General features: G+C 36.7%; 1 protein-coding gene across 1 annotated transcript in view; it reads right to left on the bottom strand.

Moving 5' to 3' along the window:
• NBAS (NBAS subunit of NRZ tethering complex) overlaps window positions 1–24,560 on the bottom strand; it is a 156,253-nt gene extending 131,693 nt beyond the window's left edge. Inside the window, exons 1-15 of the mRNA XM_005420285.3 lie at window positions 24,495–24,560; window positions 20,315–20,369; window positions 19,577–19,613; window positions 18,143–18,220; window positions 17,173–17,220; window positions 16,070–16,113; window positions 15,534–15,667; window positions 14,713–14,846; window positions 14,497–14,595; window positions 9,931–10,069; window positions 8,436–8,501; window positions 4,775–4,903; window positions 2,842–2,905; window positions 1,399–1,592; window positions 72–329 (exon numbers count right to left, since the gene is read on the bottom strand). Of these exons, the coding sequence (XP_005420342.2) occupies window positions 72–329; window positions 1,399–1,592; window positions 2,842–2,905; window positions 4,775–4,903; window positions 8,436–8,501; window positions 9,931–10,069; window positions 14,497–14,595; window positions 14,713–14,846; window positions 15,534–15,667; window positions 16,070–16,113; window positions 17,173–17,220; window positions 18,143–18,220; window positions 19,577–19,613; window positions 20,315–20,369; window positions 24,495–24,560 (1,545 nt within the window). The remainder of the gene's footprint in view (window positions 1–71; window positions 330–1,398; window positions 1,593–2,841; window positions 2,906–4,774; window positions 4,904–8,435; window positions 8,502–9,930; window positions 10,070–14,496; window positions 14,596–14,712; window positions 14,847–15,533; window positions 15,668–16,069; window positions 16,114–17,172; window positions 17,221–18,142; window positions 18,221–19,576; window positions 19,614–20,314; window positions 20,370–24,494) is intronic.
• Between the last annotated feature and the right edge of the window lie 188 nt (window positions 24,561–24,748).

The following is a 24,748-nucleotide window of genomic DNA, read 5'->3' as shown; positions in this document are numbered from 1 at the left end:
GGAATTAAAAGAAAAAGCTTTTTCTAAATAAAGCTGATTAAAAGAGATTTTACTTTTCCTTTCAGACTTACTTTTCTCTGGTATAGTTCCTCTGGAGTCGTGGATCTTAAGCTGACAAGGCGGAAATTCTTTGTAATAGTACGCGGTCGTTTCCGTGGAGGAGCAAATCGTTCCATTTCTGTTACAAAGTACAGGCCTTGCTTTAGGTAGCTGAAGTATCTGTCCTTAGCAGAAGTTTCCTCATCTGAGTCCGAGTCATCATCTCCCTCATCTTCATCACCAGGCCTGCTCTCCAAGCGCAGTCTTTTTGGAACAAGTTTCACCTCGCACTGTAAGAAAACATGAACAAGAAGCATCTACCTAGTACACCTTAACTAGTTTAGTGAGAACTGAGTCCATCTTCCACTTCAAATTTCAGAGTCAACATCCTTTCTCCCTCTCTCCTTTAAACCCTTTGTTTCTCAGTTTGCTTAACCTGTTCCACAAACCCTGACTGCATCTGTCTCCTGGATGTGAGGTTTCATCCCTCATCTACCAAAGTGAAGGCTTCTTAGTAACCTGCTTTTACCCTACACCTCCTGCATCAGCCAAGACAGGGCAGAACAGTGGAGACAGCTTTCCACACTTTCTATAGCTTCCTGCAGCATACAGGAGCATTTTCAACTCTCAGCTACTGAAATTGAGTTTTTCTATTCAATGTAATCTCAGACTACATCTTTAGGCTGTGGTATGCCACTCACTAGCTGTACATATTATTTCCAGAATAATACAACTTTCCAAAAACATACACACAAGCTTTGTACTGAGATTTTCTGATTCTAATGTTAAACTTTTGACTAAGATGTTTAAGACCTATTTCAATATAAGCTTTAGAAAGCAGTAATTTTCTCTGTTTTAAAGAAAATTACTGGTTGACTTTATTATCCTTTACTCCCTTCTGGAATCCTACTAAAAATAAACAAAAAATGTATCTGTTATGTGGCTCTGCCTTCACTGTGTTCCTCATGGCTAACTGAAATGTGTTCACTCTTTCTTTATGAGTCGTGGAAGAGGGATGGTTGCAGTGCTCTTCAGATGCACTAACATACAAGGCAAGGTTACTGTCAACACAAACTATTTTCTGTTGCAAGTTTCCTCTCATTGAGACTCAACGTTCCAGGAGTTTTGCTTCTACTCTCCACAACTTATTTATTGTTTTATGAAGTTTGTCTTAGAACAGTTAAGCTGCAGCAAGTTCAGAATCTCCCTGAAATGTCTCTTTACAGATAAGAAAGAAGAATCACTTTTCCTATTAGTGGCACATCTTCTATTTTAACCCCCCTACCTGAAGATCACATAGAAAAAAGCTAACTGTTATACTGCAAATCAAAAGGATATCTGCTTGTGCACATTCCTCACCTCCAGACTAAGAAATCCTCCATCATGAGCCGAAGTGACCTGAGGAGAACTCTCAAACCATTCACAAGTCTTTCCCAGCAGGTTCCTTAATGTCTTGACTGATGACACAGTCAATGCACCAGAGCAGCGAGCAAGGATGACAGAATTATCTGCCCACCAATTTACATCTATCAATGGGTAATAGGATTCTTTATCTAAAATAAGAATGCACCATATAAAGAAAGATAATGTTAAACCTCAGGTAAGAACAGAGGAGACTGCCATTATGAAGAAATACAGTCTAATCTAACAGATATTTATTGTTATATTTGCAACCTTGGTTCACTAAGCCTGTATTTTGTATCAGTTATCTTTTACTAAACTGTATTTGTATTAAATAAAGCTGTTGAGAACAAAAAAAAGTCACAATTACAAACATAATATATAAAAATTATTTGGAAAAAAATCACAGTAAACTGATTTACTTGCATGAAAACTAACAGATTTTTCATCTATGATAAAGATCTACTTCATTACCTATCAGGCCATCCTCAACATGACAACAAACCTAATAGTAAGGAAAATCAGAAAAGACTACAGTGCTTTTGGGGACAAGTAAACATATTAACATATTCCAAGAGGATGTTGTTAGGAATGTTAAACTAAAAAACCAAATAAACAAGAAAGTTTCTAGGACTGAGGATGGAAGCTATGGCATTTCCAGTCACTGTCTTGATTATGGTAACGGGGTGTTGGGATAAAATGTTCATCAGAGAGTGGGCTCATATTGCTACCCCCCACATGTCACATCCCTCTCCTCTGATGAAAACAACCTTTTCCCAAACAGCACTAACAAACAAGTCAGATTATTCCTTTTTTTAATAGTGCTTAACCAGCAGTGCCTACCTGTGAAGGTCAGATGAATTAACCTGAAGACAAAATCTCCAAAGAAAATATTACAAAGAAGCAGGAATTTTTTAATAATATGGATGTGTATAAGCAGCAGCAAATGGATCATGGAATAGCTATTGATCTCTGCACTCTTGGAACAGCCATGCAATAACCAGGTGCTAAATGGCTGCTCAGACTGGCCTGAGCTTTCAGAAATAGAGTGTGATGAGGTAAATCCAGTTAGAGGAAATAGCTATAGAATTGTTTTTAGAATTTTTAACTGGTATCTTTAAATTAAAGTAGCTTTCAAGATTTATTAGACATTTACAGGAAGAAAAAATGAAATCCTGTGCTAACTGAAATATCAACTTTTTTATAGCTGTAAAAGCATTCCTAGAAGAGAATCTGAAAAAAACCTATTGTGACATTTAGATCTACCATGCTACAAATTCAAAGCATGCGATTTTGGCACCCTGACTGAGATTTAATTCAGCTATTTCAGTCGTCATGTATTTGCATTACTATTGTTAACTCCATAGTGATAAAAAATAATGATCTAACTGTACTGCATACCTTTCATTTTCTTTCTTTTTTCACTAGAGAGTCTCCAGTCTGGGTTAAGCTCATCATAGCCAGGCTAAAAAAAAAAAAAATTACATGCAAGTACATCTTTGTAACACAGAATCCATTCATTTACTCTGTAGCTGACCCACTCATTTTTCAATTAAAATGCTCTCTATAAATTCAAACTCTTCTCAAGCATAAACATACAACTGCAGCAGCACCATTGTACTTTTCCACAGACAATTAAAAGAAAAAAAACCCCAAAACCACAAGTCATGGCCTGACCAGCTTTAAACAGTAATCATACCTTAAAGATTTCTGAAATAAAAGCTCTCCAGCAATTAAAAGCCAAGTGTTTGCTTTTCATGTTTATACACAGGACTGCAGGCACATAAAATAATCTCCAAAAGAGTCTGTGTAGTGGTCCTGTGTGACAGTCTAGCACAGTTCTCTAAGTATTTTCCCCAGCTATTTTCGGAATTTTAAAGCCCCTTTGAAGACTAGTGCAAGAAAAGCAGCAGCATTATTAACTGAGGCACCGCAAAGTTTAGAATTATGTTGCAGTGCTGTTATTTTAAACGTGACTTAACAGTGACAGAAATCCTGCCCCCAAGTGCAACGCAGGGGAAGTACAGGAAGCTGAAATAACTAAAGCACATTTGGATAAAGCAGAAGGTGTTTTTCAGACTTGATTTCTTAGTAGAAAGAGGAGAGTCTACTAATTAAAAGTAAACATGAGGCCAGTCTAATTTAATTTCACACATATTATGAAAATACACATTATACTTGGACACCAGTTTCACATATAAAAAAAATTTTGAGAATAGTCAAGCACTAAATATTCCTTTATATCACCCTCACTGAATTATGAAGTCCTGAATGCTGCTTCAGAATACATATTCATTATTACTAAAAACAAAGAAAAAATGCAACTCACTGTAAGCATCCTTGAGCAAAAGTTGTCTGAAGTGTATATTAAAAATAGAGATAAATAGATATGCATATATAGACATGACACTCATCTCAACACTAGAACAGAAATTCTTTCAGGTTTTTTTTTGTTTGTTTTGGTTGCTGTTTAAAAATGCCTTTCTAAATAAGCTTGAAGTTACATTTTGATCCCATTTGTTTACCCTACGTGGAACTGATATTGGTTTATGTCTCATAGGTTTAGAGCATAGCATACAGTACTCCAAGTAAAAAGTCCTTCTTTATCTATTAGTCAAGAAACTAATGGGAGGAAAATCAGAACACTTCACATACTAGTGTGCATCATTTCAGATTTTTCACTTTTCAGAATGCATTTCCTCATTAAAATAAAGTTGGGGTTTTTTCCTTTGAAAACTAATTAGCTTTAAATTTCCAGTGTTTTAATTCACACAAGTCACTAAAAGTTTGCCAGTGTCTGAGCAATTCCTAATCTAAGTTCCTCTACTTAGTTTTGCAACTAATTCCTGCAGAAAGCATTGGACTTAACAGCAAATTGATTAAGCAAATATTCTACAGCATCATCTGGAACCAGGCATGGTAAATTTTGAGGGAGGAATAGAATACACTAAGACATCCAGAATTTAGTTTCAAGCAGTGAAACAAATTTAGCCATGTTAGCCTCTACTTCTCTTCTGTAACTGAATTTCAGTCTAAAGGTGGTGTAGTCTAATTCTAACAGTGTTACCTCCTTGATACCAAAATGCCTCATGAAAAATTCATTGCAACATGATTGGTTCTTTCTCTTAATTTTTCAAGTTCACAGTTTATGGGCATAACATAGAAAGATTATAGTAAATGTAAGTATAGGGCTCTTGAAAAACATGGAGCTGACTGGGAAGCTTGTGTGTAGCTAACACACAGTTACGCGAACTCCTCTCATCTCCTACAAAAACACAATTCCAGAGGAGTAAGATATATAATTCAAGTTTCTAAACATGTACATTCTTCTTACCTGATCAGTTTGGTCCCATTCTCCTTGTTGTCTGAGAGACGGAATAGACCAGATCGTCAGTTTTCCTGAGAAATGAATAGCTGCCAAAAGAGCTCCATCAGGAGAAAGATTCATCTTGAAAACTCCATCCTGCCAAACATGGCATCCAAGCAAATAAACAAACAAACATAATAAATATATACACCAAGGAATACCCAAAAAAATTCCTCCAAATACATATTTTTTTCTCTTTTAGGGAAACAAAAAATTGTACAATCTTGCACCCTGAAAAGTTAACATACCTTAAATTAAAATCAAACAAAAAACCCTCATTCTAAAAGAAAAACATAAGAGATCAGTTGCGACATGGAAGAATAAAAACAACCTGCATAAAGGAAGAACACTATCTTAGCATGAACAAATCTTTAGGAATGTATACTTCTGTATCACATTGTTATATGGCAAATAAAACCTGGAAGTGCAGCATTCCTAAGAGAACACCCTGACAGCAATGCAAAGCTGCTTGAAGGGAAAAGCACAGGTTGTTCTCTGCACAGAAAAAACATCCAGCCTCGGTTTTCTACTATTCTGACTCTCTCGTCCTGATTGCTCCTTAATAGTCTTCAAGAAAGACTATTACCAAACCACAGCTTAATACAACTCTTCCTCCTCGGGAGCAAACTTATAGGTGGGTATTATTACAAATCCAATTCTTAAATTAAAGGAAAACAAAAAAAGGGATACAAGAAATCAGACAATAAGAGATCTTGGAGGAGCTCACTGTTCATTTCAGGACACTGAATCAGAATCCAAGAACCTCGAGTGACAACAGACCAAGTAGTAACATAGCGAATATCAGGTTAAGTCCATATAGATAAATTAATTCAGCATTTGTACATTAACTTCTCTAAGGCTACAAAAATTCTCCTAGATTAAGTTTTCCATCAGCTCTGGACACTTTAAGAGGCAAAATACACTTCTAACAAAATACCTTCTTAAGGATTCACAAAATCCAGCACATTTACAACTGGATCTGTACGCTATTTCCACAAGACACTCTAAATACACACTTAAATTTTAAAGTCAAATTTAGTGACACTGGCAATGAATCACAATTTCTGAAAATACATTTCACATTTATTCACCCCTCTCCCCTACGTTTTCAGAAAGATCATTCATTTCTTAAAGTGTCTCATCTTCCCTGAAAGACAGCAGGATACAGATTCCCAAAAATTACATTGTTCATAAAATTCCATTTTGTTAGCTCAGTTTAAAAAACCTTTTAATAAAGATTCACAGTTAAAATTTTCCAAGAATGTAGCTAACCAATTTTTTTAGGCCACTACCACCCCTCTCAGAAAATACCCCAACACAAATGAAGCACAGAAAGGTTAGTTCACATCCATCAATTAAGAAGTTTAAATGGTGTTCCTACAGAATGTTACGGGTAGCTATAATTTGAAGATAAAAAATATTCTTTTCAGGTCAGTGTGTTTGGGACTTGGGAGTTTTTTTTACTATTATTTTTATTTTATTTCTTAGCCTTTTTAAAGTGCTAGGTATGCCATAGAAGCAATGACAATCAAGAAATGTTTATTGTTGTACAGTGTTTGCAGCTGTTGAGAGCACTCCTTAAATCGATGCCTAAAATGTGATTTTAATTGAAAAGGAGAGCATTAAGGGGGTTTTTTTTAACCCATTAAGAATTATTTATATTAGAAAAAATTCATATTCTCTGACTATATTCTTAGGCAGCTGCAGTACTGCACTTTCAACTGTAATTGCCCAGGAATTGTACATGCCTTCTAATGGCACTTCTCTCCTTACAAGTCAATTTGCCTGCACAACAGACAAAGAACAAAAGACTGTTAAAGGACCCAGAAACACAGAGGTAAAATATATAACCTGTTCAGATAACCGATCAGTGGTATACATCACAGATCTTGAAAAGAGGTAAATGTTTACTCAGCAGTCAGTAATAATTCTCTGGCTGTGAGATTTAGATACTGGGTGGCCATTAACACACTCAAATTTATCACCCAAGCCCTGTTATCTATAAAAATTAATCAGTCCTTTGCCAAAGTAGGCAATGCTGACCCTGTAAACAGCTCATCAGCTTAAGGGAACAGCAAAAGATGTTGAGAAACTCAGCAGGCTGAGTTTCACATTTTTTAAGTGTCATTTAACAACACTAAGAATCAAATCCCAGTGCAGCCAGTTCTAATATACTAGTCATCTAGCTGCTGCGTCTGTCATATTTTAAATGGGATGTTAATTTCACACTAGGAATAAAAACTATACCTTATATATTTAAGCCATAATCTCTGAAATTGGATCAAAACATTCAAGGATAAATAAGTTTCCATATTTCTTCATTAATTTAGTATTGGCAAGTGCAATGAAGTTGAAGTTTAGTACAGCTACATGGAATACAAACTTTTCAGCTAAAAAAGCTTAAGTCAGCTTTATCTTTAGCATTCTCAGTGAAGGAAATAAAATCTCTCTCTGTTCCACCCTTGAGAAAAATTCAGAAAGATTTGTTTTCCCTTTCCAATAAAGCAGGCAACTTCTTCTTTTAACCAGCCACCTAAAACATCCCAAGAATCTATTAAGGTCATTTCCAACTCAGATCAGCCATTTTTCCACTCAGGAGGACACAGAGTGAAGGTGGTAGACAGATTCTTTATTGTTCTTTCCTTGTAAAGCAAAAGAGGGGAAAACAATTTCTCTTACAAGAAGGGAAAGGGGGATAGAAAAAGGAATCAAACCAAGGCTACACATGACAAGTAGACAAGAGACAAGAAAAGGAAAAGCAGTACTGCATGGGAGGTTCCTAAGGCATGTAGAAAGCCATGAATGAGCATCACGTACACCACTTAGAAATACAGAAAGCACGCACCTACACCTCAGCATGATATTCAAGGTTTAACACTCATTCATGGCAGAGGAGAACATAAGGTCTATACCCAGAATTTGTTAAGAATAATTGATTCTGATCAGCAGTTTCATTAGGCTCACATGTATCCTGGGAATAGAAGTCTGACCCATAATAAACTTTGGAAGCTACTAAGCCAAATGCTTCCATAGTATCTCAGACTGTGAAAATAAAGTCCTTGTGTCTGCCCTATTTAAGCCATAAATTATTAGTTTGAATTCACTCATTTTTTCTTTCCCACATGGTGTGAAAATTGTGGGCTGAGGCTTTTTTGTTGTTTTCTAGTGAAATACATGTAGTGCAGAAGGCTGAGTTTTGTTCTTATTCTTTATCTCTTGGGCATATATTTTATTTGAGAAACATCATTACAATCTACTTTCTTCTTGTAGAATATATAACACATCTAACATGGTCTGATTATCATATTCATGAACAAATAATTAGGTGGCTTCTTATACCTTCTTTTTTGAATAAGGGTTTACATTTAATATTGAACTCTACATCTCTAGACTGGTTCCTGAAACCCAGCAATTCAAGCTTCAGCAAATGAACTAACTGGATTTTTAAGAAAAACAAGTAAGTGGCAAGCTACTCCATTTAATGCTAAAGCTTTTTGATTAATTTAATAGAATGTTAATTCCGAAGTTGCATAAATTAAAACCTACTTGCAGTCGGTCTCTCAGATAGTGATTAATAGACAATTATGTTAGTAAAATACATTTCTGAGGTAGACCTAGACCTTAATACCTGTTCTGTTCCTCGCCTGCTGTAAAATCTTAAATTCATAATCCTTAATAATCCTCTTCTCTGTGCCTGTAAGAACAGAAACAAATCATACAATGAAAAACAATCTCCTACAGCTTCATGCACCAAAAATTAAGTCATATTTAAAATACTAAAATAACTTTGCAAGATTCTTTAGAGGTTCTGCAGAAAGACCTTGACAAATTAGAGAGATGGACAATCACCAACCATATGAAGTTTAACAAGGCCAAGTGCCAGATTGTGTATCTGGCTGTGCGCAGAGACTGGGGAATGAGAGGCTGGAGAGCAGTGCTGCAGAAAGGGTCCTGGTTGACAGTGAGTTGAATGAGTCAGCAGGGCTACAATATATGGCAGAGATTAAGCCATCAGTGTGCCCAAAGAAAGCCATGAGGATGGTGAAGGGCCCTGAGGGGAAGCCTGTGAGAAGTGACTGAGGTCACTTGGTCTGTCCAGCCTGGAGGAGGCTGAGGGCAGAGCTCACTGCAGTTACAGCTTCCTTGGGAGAGAGAGGAGGGGCAGGCACTGATCTCTGCTCTGTGGTGACAATGACAGGACCTGAGGGAATGGCCTGAACCTGTGTCAGGGCAGTTTACATTGCATATCAGGATAAGGTTCTTCACCCAAAGGGTGGTTGGGCACTGGAGCAGCTCCCTAGGGAAGTGGTCACAGCTCCAGCCTGACAGAGCTCAAGTGGTGTTTGGACAACACTCTTGGGCATACAGTGTGACTCTGGGTATCCTGTGCAGAGCCAGGAGTTGGACTCGATGATTTTTGTGGGTCTCTTTCAACTCAGTCTATTCTGTGATATTTTTAAACTTCCATAAGACTGCCTACTTTAAAATAATGCAAGCATAGTAAGATCCACTTTGTATAATTCTGACAGTAGGTATACATGTCACAGAAAAGCACTCCTCATCTGCAATTAAATTAACAGCTCACTTGTAATAATTAGCAACACCTATATAGGAGTAAACATTGGAATTTTTCCTGGAATATAGTGAATTCATTTCAGTATAACCAAGCTGTTACCAAATCAAACATTTACTTCTACTAGAAGCAAAAGAAATCAAGAGCTAGAATTAAACTGAAATATTTATTTCAGGCATGCTGCCTTTTGTTCTGAAGTAACAGAAGAACAAACTAACTTTTTTCCAACAAAGACAGATAATATATCCCAATGTACAACTAAGAGGAAAAAATATTGTAGCTTGGAAATTTACAGACTCCTTTCTTCTTGTTTTTGGTTTTAAAACCACAAGTGATAATTAAGAACTTAAAGTTCAAATCATACTACAGAAAAAGCAAAAACGGACGCTGTGGGGAAAAAGATAACTATTTAGGCATATGTATCATAGCTTAGAAAATTTTGCTTCTTAGAAAGAAGCAAAACATTCCATTAAATTCATCTCTCATAAAAAGATATTTATTGAGCTTCCATTGACAGTATTAATCCAGTAAAATGAGGAGGCAAACTTACTGTTCTAACATCATCTTCATAACTAGTGACCTGTTTGTAATGGGGAGAGCCTGACAGAATTCTCCAAGCAGATATTCCACAACCAGCTGCTTTAGATACTCCATCTTCATCTGTTTCACAGCCTCCTACAAGGAGAAGTCTGTAATATATATAAAGATGCATTATGATTTCATATACTGCCACATATTTTTTAATTTTCTTAAGTCTATAGCAGTTTGCTTGGGGTAACAAAAGGTTAAATACACCAAGACACTTAACAGCCCAATAAGCTTTGTGAATAAATACCCTGAAATCTAAAAAAACTTCAGTATCATTCAAGTAACATTTGTTATTTATAGCATGTATATCTATTCATTCTCATCCCTAGCATTCCAGGTAAGTCATCATCTAGAATAAAATAAGTCTGGCCACAAGTTTGAGTTTCCTTCTTACCCTCAAAAATTATTAAAAATTACTGCTTAAGAATATAACAAGTTCCAATCATTCTGTTTTAAGTATCAGATTCTCATTTATTCAGATGTTGTATAAAAGCTACTTCTCTTTCACTGAAGAACTGAACACATTAAGGCTTGTCAATTCTGTTTGCTAAAGCCACTGTACCAATTACACATGTGCATGTAATACTTTCGTTGCGCACCATAGGTGGCATTTTAAAAACTTATAAGTCTTGTAATTATTACACTAAGCTGTAATCATTACACTAATGCCACAGGTGGCATTTTAAAAACTTTTATGTAAGTCTTGTAATTATTACACTAACTTGTCATTATTATACTAAACTGTATCACAGTATTTGTCCTTGAAGCCCTTCCACCTGATTAACAAGCACTTCTATATTTAACTGATGACTACTTTGATGAAAACTTTCAGAAAAGGTGTCTGTTTGGAAGCATGATTGTAATGAATCACCCATCAAAAGGTGAAGTATCCACAATAAAAGGCACAACTGCAGGAGCCCAAACTGTACCCTGGGAATGCTGCATTATCCCTTTCCCAAGGCTGCGCCATTCCTGAAGTGCTCTGCCCCCAGTAGTGGCTGCCATTCACACAGCACAGCTCTGGCCACCAGGGATGCCAAAACTACATCTCCAAAAGTCAAAGAAGGAATAAAGGAAAAAAAATTCCTTCCACATTTAATCCTTTTTAAGACATCAGTAAAGCTTATTTAATAATGCCAAGTCTCCCGCTAGTCACTAATGTACAGCAGGATGATTTTATCCCATGGATGAATGACAGAATCACATCATCAGGCTGGAAAAGAACCTCTGAGATCATCAAGACTAATCTATGATCAGACACTACCATGTCAACTAGACCAGCTCAAGGGATGGTGACTGCACCACTTCCCTGGGCAGTCCGTTCCAATGTCTGATCACACTTAATGTGAAGAAATTCCTCCTGATGTCCAATCTGAAACTCCCCTGGAACAGCTTAAGCCTCATCATCATCTATGTCTTTCTGGCTCTTTGGGTGAGGAGGTTGATCCCCACCTGGCTACAACCACCTTTCACATAGTTGTAGAAAGTGGTAAGATCTCTCTCAAGAATGATGCCTAAAGTTCTCAAGAGTTTTGGTTATTCTGTGGTGTTAAGAATAACCTACAGCAGTAAAAAAGAAGTCACTTTCACCAAAAACTGCAACAGGAGACATGAACTTGACGAAGACTAATATTTTTTCCTTGCACATGTGCTCTACACATAGCCCAGCCAACATGCAGCAGTTTCCAGGCTTCATTCCTAGATCCTTAAACAGCTACATACTCCTGAGACCATCAGAGAATTCCTGGAAAGCCTTTGAGGAACTTCAAGGAAGAGCTAGCTAGCATGCATTAGAAGCTTTTAGCAAGTTCTGCCAGCTGTTCCTAATCAAAGGGTGCTTTGAGCTTTTGTTCTAGATAGACACCTGATTAGCAGGGGTCAGGAACCCTTTCAACAAAACCTGGAAAAAAGACCTATGTAAATGCCAGGCCTAGAGTTCAGCATTTTGCAGAAAAAGATGGCCAGAACCTGTCTTTGTGTATGATCTAAAAAAATCACAGTGATGTGCTGCCAGGCTCAGTCTCCAGCACCCTCTGGAGCAGCTCCCCAGCACCTCAGAGGCCTTGACACAGACCATGCTCCTAAGGGAGGACACAGATTTACAGGTCCTGGACTTGCAGTGACACGGCTCCAAGCAACCTCCTCTAGCTGACCCTGAGGTGAAGGGGAACAGATTAGATGATCTCAAAGGGTTCCTCCTCAAAAAGTGGCTGCTCTTGCAGTACCTCAGTTGTACTCCACTCCACAGGTTTATACAAAGTTGGGTTGAAGATAACCAGGGTAACTCCTGTCTCAAGAACAAGCTCAGCTGAGGTATCCAAGAAAAACTTGATATGTCCTTCTTTACTCAGCAATTTTGGTACAAAAATTTTAAATAAATCTGAAACACTCAAACTCCTTCATCACAAGCCCTTCATTGCAAACTTTATACTTTAGTATCAAACATATTCTGCAGCAATTGCAGATAATCCAGAAATGACACATTCAGTTCCAGATTAAGATAGCAAAACAAGCAGCTGTTGAACCTTGGATTTGGAGTTTACAAAGAGCTCACACTGAAGCAGACATTTAAGTTTTGTCAACTAAAATGCACTATAAATTCCATCCTAGATGAAAGCAGGATCACAAGAGAACACCAGCACTAGGTACCTAACTTAAGGTATATAATACTTTTCCACAACAGTAAAAGTCATTATTGGATTTTTTTCCAAAAGCTATAGTTTCAAGTTTTCCTGCAGATTCAGAAACATTCCCTACTGACATATTCTCTTTGCAATTATCATACATCTAGCTGAAAAAAATTAAGTAAATTAAGTTCTTAACTGCTATTTTATTGCACTATAATGGGTCATGAGCAAATACACTGTAATACAGTAAAGCAGTAAGTCAAGCCTTACAAGCAATGAAGAGAGATCAATATAATTTCATCACCTGAGATTAAATGAAATGCAAGAAAGCACAAAATTACAAAGTTGAACATGTGTTAAGTGATCAAACACATTATTGAAAATTAAAACTTCGAGGCATATCAACAATTTTCTTTAATGTACAACTTTCAACTTGTGTCCAAGCACTTCCAGGGTCTTTTGGGATAACAAAAAAGTTTCAGCAAGAGACGTTACCCACAAATTTAGAATTCTCCAATGTCAAATTTACAAGCTTTCTGCCACAGACTAAATTTAAAAACAGAAAAGACTTGCATCCATCAGGGGAAAAACACTGGTTCTTTTGTTTTCCATCCATTCCATCCAATTGTCCATTCTTTCAAGCGTCAATTTTTCAACTTTACTAAGCCACTCAACAGGCTGCACATAGAAGGAAATACTACAACCATTAAATCTGATCTGATGAAAGGATACAAGGGGTTGGTTCTGCTGTCTGGTCATGTAGTGCTACCAAAGCTCCATAACCCACAACTATTACCTCAAAACGGTAAATTTAGTATACTGAGTAATAATTATGTGAAATCACTAAATATTAATTAAGTGGCAAGAAAAATCCATATACAAAATAATCTATCAAAAGAATAAGCTAGAAGAACATTACATCTCATTAATAATAATTTGTTTTCCTAAGATAGATATGACAGCTCATTTAATACTGAAGAATGAGAAGAAGTTTTTTTCAACAGTGGGTTTCTTCTGGTAGTTTATAGCCAAGCCTAATTTCCATTTTAAAAAATACAGTGATGTAACATTGCATGTAACATTGTATTAAAAGATTCAATCCTAGCAGATCTAATACAAGAAAAATATCTAGAACAAAGTTTGGTTCCTACAACTGAAGAGAAATAAACAGAGTTGCTGAGTTTATCTTGGTACATAACAAATTGATACTAAAAAAGTAGACCCATTTTTAGCATATATAATAGGCTAACCAGGACTTATTTCAGTTACATTGGGTATAAGAGCATGCAGGCAGTCAGTTCACATTTCAAGTCCAGTTTCTGTACTCAATAGGTTACTAATAGAGAAAACACATCACAAGACAACTCCAAATACAAGAGCCTGGCAGTTCTACTTAGAACACTAGGGAAAATGGGCTTGCCAGTAAGTCCAGCGATGAATTCCAGATAGAAAAACAAAAGAAAATGCAAAAAAAAAAAAAAAACCCACACTAAAAAAATCCCAAAACAAACAAAGAAAAACAAACAAACAAAACAAAAAAAGAAAAAAAAAGAACAAAACCCCTAAATTTACCCTTCAACATTACCCATCTTTCATCACATTCAGAAACCTCTTTTGAAGCTATTCCTGACATTCTAAAAAGTGCAGGTTGCTTATGCAAGGCACTCACACAGAAAAAGACGTAACTTTACTAATGGAATAATAAAAGCCAAGTGAGATGAACTAAGGTTCCTCTTTTATAGTAGAAAGAGACATGACTTGTTGTCACTGATGCCCTAAATACCAATTTTAGCAAGAATAGATTTTTCTCCCCCTCCCTATCCAACACACTTCAATGCTTATTTTGCCACTTTTTGTTCATCATTTACATACCAATGTCAAGTAGCAAACAGAACACTTACCTGTGACCAGGATGATAAATGACAGTTGTTATCCCATGGGCATAGTGGCTGCCAAAGCTGAAACTATGACTTTCTTGAAAGCTTTGATTTGTTCCAACACTAAGTATGCCGGGAAAAAAAATATGCGTTACTTCAGATTTATTTTCTTTAAAGAGTAGAAAGAATTTCTCTGAAGTTCACTGGGGCATCTCAAAGCAAATCAAAATTTATGCTTACCTTACAAGGTAACTTCTCAGTTCTCCACGGTAATTAACAACAAGGAGCTCAGCTGACCACTGGGCACTTGCTTTGTATTCTAGAAAGATCAATCCAGCAATAGCGTAACTCAGATCGCCTGGAAAACTTGCTGTCTTTACCCAAAAATGAGGGCAGACATTGGGAGAGAAAGGGGATTTTTAAAAAAGTGTCTCTGTTACTGAAAGAACTAGAAAGCTAAATTAACTATATTGTATTTAAAAAATAAAGTTTCAGTTAAAAGTAAATATATTTTCTTTTATCTAGATTATCAAGAAATCGTATTATTACAATGTTTGCAAAGACAATATATTGAGGAAATACACTTGAGCCACCTCCACAAACCAGTTCAATACACCCTTTGAACATGCAAAACAGAAAATATATTGTGTGGGGCCTGTCAACAGCAATTATCTAATATCATACCAAGCAAAGTACTCTGGCAGAAACATTTCTTGGTTTACAATTTGACTTTACATATAAAGTCCAGATTTATTATCTATTAATACAAATTGTGGTGATTCCATACTTCCACTGTCTGATGCACCTACAGATGTACCACAATTTAGGACAGATGTAAAACATACCCTTTTATGCTGTTGTAAGGATTACACATGACTTTTGTCATCCTATGGTGGATGTATTATAGTGGAGCTTTTTATGGTCCATTTCTGTGTGGTATTCAGTGTAAGCATTTATAGCAAACTAAGCCATGATTTAAAAAAGGTCAAAAAGTGGAAATTATCCATGATCCTTAAAAAAAAGTTCTACTATATTGGTATTTAACCCAAGAGAGCACATACCGGTGAAATGACCAAAAGCTCACTACCCATCAGGTCAAACACTCTGACTGTTCCACTGCTTTCAGCATAAGCAAGTAATGTACAATCATGACTCCATGCCACTCTCCTCCACTGAGGGTTAGGATCCTTTGGCACTATAAAAAAATAAAATTATTAATAAAAGCAAAAAATAAATATAATCCCTTAAACAGAACAAAAAGTCAATTGCATCAAAAAAATGCAGGGGGCCTACTAGCATTACAAGCTTCTCTCAGAGGAGAGTAAAGAAAGAAAAACCACGTATGTCTCCCAGAGCCATTAATTCTAACTATCATTTCATTTCAAATTCAGGTTTCATATATTCTTAATAGAAAGAAGTGGCAGAGAGAAGGTAACAGAGCTAGTCACAAAGCAAAATTATTAAGAGATTCTTTCCAATGATTTTAAGAAGTTAAAGTAAACCAACACCACCATTTAGCAATGTATGACATTGATGATGATGACATGTGTCATCATAACAATGATGACACTAAGTAATAATGAAGAGGTTGCCATACCTTGACATTTTCCAACTATGGATACAAAGTCATCTTTTGCAGACCTGCAGAAATACCACATATAAATTTAGACACAAAAAAACCCACTGTTCAATTTTCTGTAACTGAACACTATAAAAATATTCCAAATGCGCAATTCAAAAGCCTGCATGCCTCTAACTACTTGTTCAAAAAAGCAGATAGTAACTTTCACCTTCTAGGCAGCTACAGTAACTAACAATAGCATTTTAGAGACTGTCCAACTGCATAAATACCAACATCTCTCATTTATTTGTAATGCTGTACAAAATAGGACAGCATCATCTCAGTGCTTCATATAACTTTAGAAAAAAAAACTAGTCAGTATTCTCTAGGTTACAATTTTAGAAACAATGCAAGAATATAGTTACATTAATACAGTTGAAACACAAGATTTATTTTATAGTCTTTAAGCTGACGTTTATGGCGCTCACACCACTTTTGATTGAACAATTTTCATACACTTGCTTCCTTTACATATAAATGGAAGGTCTGACCTTCTAGCAAATGGATTTTTGTGAAGCAAGTAAACACACTCAATCAAGATCTGTTCTATAGCTAAATGTGCTCTTGAACTGGCAAAGGAGAGCTTGTTCTTAAGAGAGCACAAGAAAAGGGAAAGCATCAGTCTTTACAGCAACCCACACCACTTGTAAAATAAGGTGAAGTATTATACATGCCAGCTACTCCAAGAGAAGAACACTATGTACTAGCTCCTTGTCCCGTTTATAAAGGGAGAATTTCTAGAGGGGGCAGAAAGGCAAAGGTTAGAAAGACCATCATTTGCGCTGAGTGTTTTTGAGGATCTTGATTGTCTTTCTTTCACATATTGAAAACAGAGAGAGAGATACAGATATATACTTATATCAACACATCTGTTATAATTGAGGGGGTCAAGGACATTTTATGTTGGGTTTGGGTTTTGGTTTTTTTAGGCTCCTGCTTTTATGATCATTCCATGGATAAATTTCATAATATATAACATTGCAAAACAAAAAAAGAAATCTGTAAAAGTATTGCTAGCAAATGACCAGAAACACTTTGTCAGAACTCCAGAGCTGAAGTAACAGATAATGCTAAGTTACCTGATTTCTACGCATTGGTCTTGAACAACTGCCAACAATTTACCATTGCTGAAAGAAAAAACAGATGTGAAACTTCATTTAAAATCCACTCCTTACAGAATGTACATCAGAGTGCTAGGTGCTTTTCTCTATAGTTAGATATAAATCGCCACATTTAAAAATAAAAAAATTAAAATGGGAAATATCAGTTTTTTATTAAAAATAAAATATCCATGCTATGATATTACTTTCATTTCAGAGAAATCTATCTGCCACTCCTTCCCAGCAGCACTGAGAAAACAGCACAAGGTCTAAAATCCCACTGCATGAGAGGTCAGAGTCACATGTTGCTTATAGATAATTCTACAACAGCAATGTACACAACTATGGGTTGCTTTATCTGGTATAAACAACTATCATAATTCAGTAAGTTATGTGTCTTTGCATACAACATAAACTAAAACCTTCCCTACTACCTTCATGTAACCATGTCACTGAACCATTTTTCTGTGCTTACTTTTAAGAGCCAGTGATCTCACTGATGCTGCTAAAATTCCTGCAGAACAGTTGGTTCTAGCCTTGGAACTCTGTATGCAATAACAGACAAGTCTTGAGGGCATGCATTCACTTTCCACAAATATAAATTGCTTATTTTAAAATTATATATCCTGCCAAGTTCTAAGTATTTAATCAACCAAATTCAGGACTTGAATTTGAAAATAACTGCACTGCAAGCCACTTTGCCCCAAAAGCTAGACAGACATTCAGCCCTGAGTGAGAGGTGCACTAACAGAAGGGAAGCAGGTAGAAGCCCCTAGGCAGCACACTGAGGCCACCTGTGAGAGCTTCCAGTATTTCTCTTAAACAGAAAGAAAAGCACATCTTTAGCACAGTACCAACTCAGCATGGCTGAGTGGGGATGGTGGGGGAGCAGAGGAAGCATTAATACATTCACTCCTGTCAGAAATGGCAAAGCATGGGAGCTGCTTACCTTGCAAGTATGAGGTGCCAGTTGATCTGCTTACTAACCAGGCGAACCAGTCCAGCAGGTAGAGAAAACTTTGCAGGGCTGAAATACCAAAACCGTCAGGATCAATCAGAACACACAAGAGAACCAATGCAGCACCTAAGATACATACACCACACAACTCAGCTTCAAGGCACCCATCAGTTACTTGAGAGGGTTTGCAACTGAACATGAATCAACACTGCACCCTGCCAACAACAAAGGCTAACAACAACCTTGTTTTTACTAACAGAACAAAACTGCATATTAAGGGAACTCATCATTCATTTATTACTCTTTACACTCTGTCACCAGCCAGTTTTGATACACCCACTGAAAGAAGAACACCAGCAAACAGGAGGGGCACCAAGATGATCAGGGGACTGGAGTACTTGCCCTACAATAAATCAGATGCTGTGGGAATTTTATTTGTTTAGCCTGAAGAAGAGAAAGCTTCAGGATGACAAAACAGCAGCATTCTCACTGATACCAGGAAGATGGGAGCAACAGAGGTGCATGGCTGGAACACAAGAAACTATGGTCAACCCTTTGGAGGACTTGGAAGTGCTGGGGTAATGGTTGGACTCAATGACTGTAAAGGTCCTTTCCAACCTAAAGGTCTCTGTAATTTCAAAACAAAGGAGGGTCCAAGATGACATTAAGAAGAGATTTTTTTCACCATGAAGACAGTCAGGCACTTGAACAGGCTGATCAGAGACTCTCTGGGCTCTCCATCCTTTAACCTTTCCAGGACCTAGCTGGACAGAGCCGCAAGGAGCTCAGTTGGAATTCAGTGTTCTCCTGCTTTTAGTGGACTTTAACCTAGAGGCCTCCCAAGCTCCCTCCAAAACTCTTTGATTTATCAAATACATGAAAATAGCAACTAGAATAAATTATAAAAGCTTGAAGAAATATTGTACTTACCCCAATAAATTTCTGGGACCATTTCATGACTTTTTGAATCAAAACTTAAATTTATAAATGGCATGAGTGCTGCTCAAACAGTTACCAAGTTTTTCATATAAGTTTGAATTGTCAAAGAAAAAAAATTCAAAATTATTACTCCAAAGGAAGTAAACCCTGTCATGACATCATATCTGTCACTGAGGCTTAAGAAAAAACCTCACAACAGCTTCCTTTGCAGTATCTCAGCTGGGAGTGGAAAGGACAAATATGTGTTTGGAGAAACCTGTTCCAACTGCAATGTTACTTCAGCTTCTGATAAAAGCACAAACCAGTCTTCTTCTATTTAGACTTCAACTGCAACTCAATTTATGAAAAGTGGCTATACTAAGCATTCCTTGGACAATATTCTAAACAAGTGTTCAGTTTTACTCCCATCAGGATTTACTTTCCATCAAATCAAAAAGCTGTAAAAATATTACCAAATATTTTTTGCAGCATTCTTGTAAAACCTACCTGTACCAGATGTACCGAAGCAAAAATAATGCAGGACCTATAATGGAAAGAGGTAAAAAATTACATCTCTAGTAGTCTTAAAACCCACTCCAGGTGCACAGGGAATCTCAAGTTCTCATTAAAGAAAAAGGGAATGAGGGAAAAATCTTTTATACTTGGACAACAAATTCGTATGTTAGAATAAATGCAAATGTCTAATAAAGAACAAACTTAACAAACAAACAAAAAAAACCCAATCCACTGTACATTTTAAAGTCTAAGAGAAATTCCTACTGGATGAAAATACAATTCAGTCACTGCCATTTAACACTTATTTATGCAATGTAATATCATCAGAATCTAAAACTTCCTCATAGAACTAACTAGCAGACAATCCAGTCCAAAGGACGTTAAGAGAGGGAAAAAAAATGGCTCAAATACAAACACAAAAAAAGCTCTGCAAAACAAGCTCTGCAAGAAATTAACAAGCTCTGCAAAACACAGAGCTTGTTAATTTCTAAGAGGTATGGTTTATTAGTTTGTCCCAACAAACTAATGAAGACAAGAATGCTCACAAAATTGACATAAAAATAACACAGCCATGTTCACAATCAGAAAACATCTTCCTGAAAACACATGCTGTATTCTTCTTCCATTACTACTTCCATCATTAGGCACTCTAAAGGGCAGAAATTGTAAAAATTACAAGCAATCCACACAGTCTTAGAAGTCATGAAGGTAGGAACAAGTAATATTTACCTGCAATTGCTCTAGTGATGATAAATGATGCACCATGTGTTCTGTTGCCTCTTGGCTGCAATTACAATAATAATCATCAGACAGCATGTCACACATTTTAACTTAAATACAATACTCATACATACATTCCCTGATTAAGTTTAAGTTGGCTCCTAGCCTTCAGGTTCTTTATGTATTTCCTATTACTCACCACTTCATATAATGTCTACTTTAACTGCATAAGCTAAAACAGTTTATAATGCCAAATCATTTAAATGCCAAGACGCAATAAACAAAATGTGCCACAGATTGTCTATTGATTCAGCTTTGCCTCAATCTTTGGGGAGCAACAAAAGATTATGTTCTCCTGTAAGCTATTATAAAGCATTCTTTTTATGCCAAATAAATGCCACAATGATCTGTAATGCCTAGCAGTCAAAGTACTTGGTGTGCAACATATTATGCTAATATCTAAGTGCTAAGCTACCTAAAGATTGCTCATGAAAGTTTCAGAAACATCAAGAAAAAGAAACTATTTTTGAAAAAAGCCCCCTTTTTACATCAATTTGTACTATGCAATATGGCCACTCAGATAACCACCTATACTCCATAGCATCTCACACAGCCTTTCCACCTGCCCTGCTCTACACTTTAGGCAAAGGGAGCAATTGCAGTCACTACACAAATGAAAGCACTCTTCAAACACAGAAAAAAGGAATACAAAACAACACAGGATATACATTCTTATCTATAAGAGGAGATAAATTATTTGCCAGTAAGAAGCAGAAAAAAGATACAAAACTGAGAAGAGAACAAGGACAACCAATAAGGAAGGATCCACAAACAAATCCTAAAAATAAGCAATCGTGCTTATACCTTTCTAATGAGAATATTAGAGCACCACAAACTGAGCATTAGAGTAGGCAATGACTGAATTTTCTCTTCCATTCAAGATAAAATACATAGACCAAATTTCTCGTTAACTGAAATATTCAGACCTCACCAAGTTACAAAGCAGTAAACACTGAAAGACCTACAAATTTATCAACATTCTGCAGTATGTCAATGCTTAAAAAATAGTATTTGGGCTCCCAAATTTAAATTATTAAAGTAAAGATTAGTTTTCCAGGCAAAGTTGGCAATCCATAAACAGTCTTTCAAATAACCAGGCTGTCATCTCACAGCATGTAAGAAGCAAACACAGCTGTACTAATAGATAACATTCCACATTCAGGTTGATCAGCCAGGAAATAACAAGGCATTACAGTAAAATAAGCGAGAGCATAAATTATTTCTTACAGCTACCCTAGTACCTCAGGGAGAGCTGCAATTTCCTCGAGACCTTAAAAGCAGAGCTTGTTAAAAGTTTTGGTTTATGAGGAAGTTCCCAGTAAAAAACATTTCCTAAAACTGCTTACATCTCTTTAGAATTTTTTTAATATTTTAAGTGTCTGCTCCTAAGCCTAAACTACAGACTGCTATTCCACACATCTTCAACACTCTGCAAAACCGATTTACTGTTATATCCTAAAGACCTGAATTTTACTTTTTATAATATATTCTTATCATTTCAGCTATAGCAATGGTTACCAGATATGCTGTAGCTCTTTTTTAATTCATTCTTTCTTGGGAAAACAACTTCAACTTCTCCTTCCCTACAGCATTCCAGAAATAAAATCCAAGTAACTTTCTTGCTGACAAGACACCCACTCAGTTTTGGATTTTTTTGCATATCCTGCAAGTTTACTGGGGGGACAGCAGCTCGTGAGTGCTGGGGAAATCTCAAAACATCAGACTGTAATGAAAAAAAAAAACCACAAGACCAGGTGATTCATTTTGGAAAATAAATTGAAGAAGAGAGTTCGATCAGCCTTTATTTCCACAAATCATTTCACAAGTCTTCTCTTGCAACCCTGCCCACAGCCACTGCCTCATTCACTATTTTCATGGATCTACTACTCAGTAATTCCTTTTATTCTCATTATATATATCAGTGTTCTCAAACAGTGCATTATATACAATGGCATCAACATCCTGAACACGGACTGCTTGATTTCCACACCACTCTTTTCTCTGGTGTAGTCAATTCCTTGTGTGTTTCCTTCACAAATAACTGGTATAACCCCTCCTGCCCCTCCTCTTCTTCCCCCAAAAAGCTCTTACTGGAATGTTCAGTACAGGTGAATGACAATACTGACAAGAATTAAAATTAAAGCAAATTTGGGCATTCAGTCTAAGAGATCCATGCCAGTTTCATCAATGTCTTGAATGTAACATGATTTCGCATGTTCATCAAAAGACTCATCTTCCAATAATTAGAGCTATAAGTTCTAGTACTTTGCAATTAAAAATTAATCATCCTAAATGAAATAACAGAAAAAATAAAGTCAATAAATACCTGTAAAACTTTAAGATCTGGCTTTGCAGCCTAAATTACTGCATAAGAAGATAACTAATTTCATTTCCCAGTGCAGTATTCAACTTTCTTTCCCTTTCTACCATACCTTACCTCACTTATTCCAAAAGATTCAGTTTTACAAGAAAGTAGGGTGTGATTTTTTTTCTGAAGAGTGTGAAAAAAACAGGATTAAAAGAGACAGATGTTCCAAAGGGAAAAGTCACCTAAGGACACTTAGTCATGTAGGACAATCACCTAAGTAATATCACTGTTAAGACATCTTAAGGCAAAAACTGATTCATACTGACAAAATAATCTGTTTGCCTATGTTGTCAGTGTAAAATCAATTTCCCACTAAAACAGTAAGACTATCACAAGTGTCCTTGAGTACTGACAGTTTCCAAGAATGTAAATCCAAGCAAACTATACAGCATAGTATTTTCAAACCTTCCAACATCTGCTACTGAAAACAGGTATTATCTTTAAAATAAATAGGCAAGAAATACCAAGTTTAAAATAACCAGCACCATCTGCTTAAGCTGACAAGCAGAATTCAACAATGCTTAGAAATTCCGACTGCCAGGGCAGATGAGGACCCTCAGACTGTGGTTACACAGTAACTTTAAACTGGCATCCCCACCTGCTGCCACTGAAGGGAGGTGTCACCTCCCTGACATACTATTCACAGCACCCGTGGTACCTACAGGGGTATTGAAGGGACCCCTTAGCAAAAGGAGATGAAACAACACGGTTGTGTCTCAGACTAATCACTTCTTTAATCAACTTACCATACAACTCAGCACCCGTGGTACCTACAGGGGTATTAAAGGGACTCCTTAGCAAAGGAGATGAAACAACATGGTTGTGTCTCCGACTAATCATTTCTTCAATCAACTTACCATACAACCTCAAGAACACTAATGGCAGCAGAAAAGGCACTTGTCAGAAAAGTGCCCCCTTAGCACAACCACAGCCTTGTGTCATCGTACCTAAGTTGTCCTCATGGTTTGCAACAGGAAAATTGTTTCCATATGCTACTAAAAACAAAGACTATTTACCATTTCTCAACACAGTTGAATTAAAATAGGTGCAACTATTGATTCATCTGTACAAATGACCTATTAAGCTAACAAATGGTAATACTGCAATCATGTTTTCCAAACACCCATACCTGTTGCTGCAACTGAGGATTTACAGATCAAGAGCAACAACAACAAAAAAATCTTTCTGATAAATGAAAACCTATTTTTTTGAGCATGGCTCTAGTAATTTTTAACAGGTACATTCTTCCACATGTGATGTTTTTACATCTTTTCTGTTCAGTTGTTCTCATTAAGCACAAAACTTTGTTAAAATGCTTCTATTACCAACTTTCAGTGGGAAATGCATTAAAAACTTCAGTGGACTTAAAAGTCACTACAAGAAATAAAACCACATTGCTTGCATCCTCTATATCCAAGCCAGACAAAAGCAGACATGGAAGTAGCAAGCTCAGCACATTGCAGAGGAAAACATGAAAAAGGTAAGATGAAAGAGCTTCTCAGCCCTTCTAGTGACCTGGGAAGAAGAACAGCTAGAAATAACTAAAAACGTGCAGTACAAGAACACTGTTTTCTGATTTCTTAAGTGCTGGCTTAAGAAATCAGAAATGGATATCTGTGCACGTTGCGAACAAAAGCGAAATATTTTTCCCTTTTACCCCACTCCTGCAAATAGAAACACAACTGTACTGATACAGGAGTCCAGAAAGAGGATCTAATTTCCCCTCATACAAGGTAAACTCAACAAAGGTCGTATTTTCACCAGCACAGACTCCACATCTCTCTGTACAGCAGTTTCTAGAGGTGAGACCTGGACATCATTCACCATAGCTTCGCTTGCGCCAGTTCATCAGTAAAACACGATATACATTGTTCAATAAGCAAGAAACACTACAAGGCATGCCAGGTGGCACAAGCCACGGCGGGAATTAAGTGACACGAAGGCACAAGGGGGCAATGGTCGCACGAACACCCCGTGTGCCTGCCAGAAGCAGCGCGGGCATCCCGCTGAGCCTC

Source organism: Geospiza fortis, unplaced genomic scaffold (assembly GCF_000277835.1).
Source record: "Geospiza fortis unplaced genomic scaffold, GeoFor_1.0 scaffold81, whole genome shotgun sequence".
In the NCBI taxonomy this organism is placed as follows: Eukaryota; Metazoa; Chordata; class Aves; order Passeriformes; family Thraupidae; genus Geospiza; species Geospiza fortis.
This window is presented reverse-complemented; position numbering and strand designations above follow the sequence as displayed.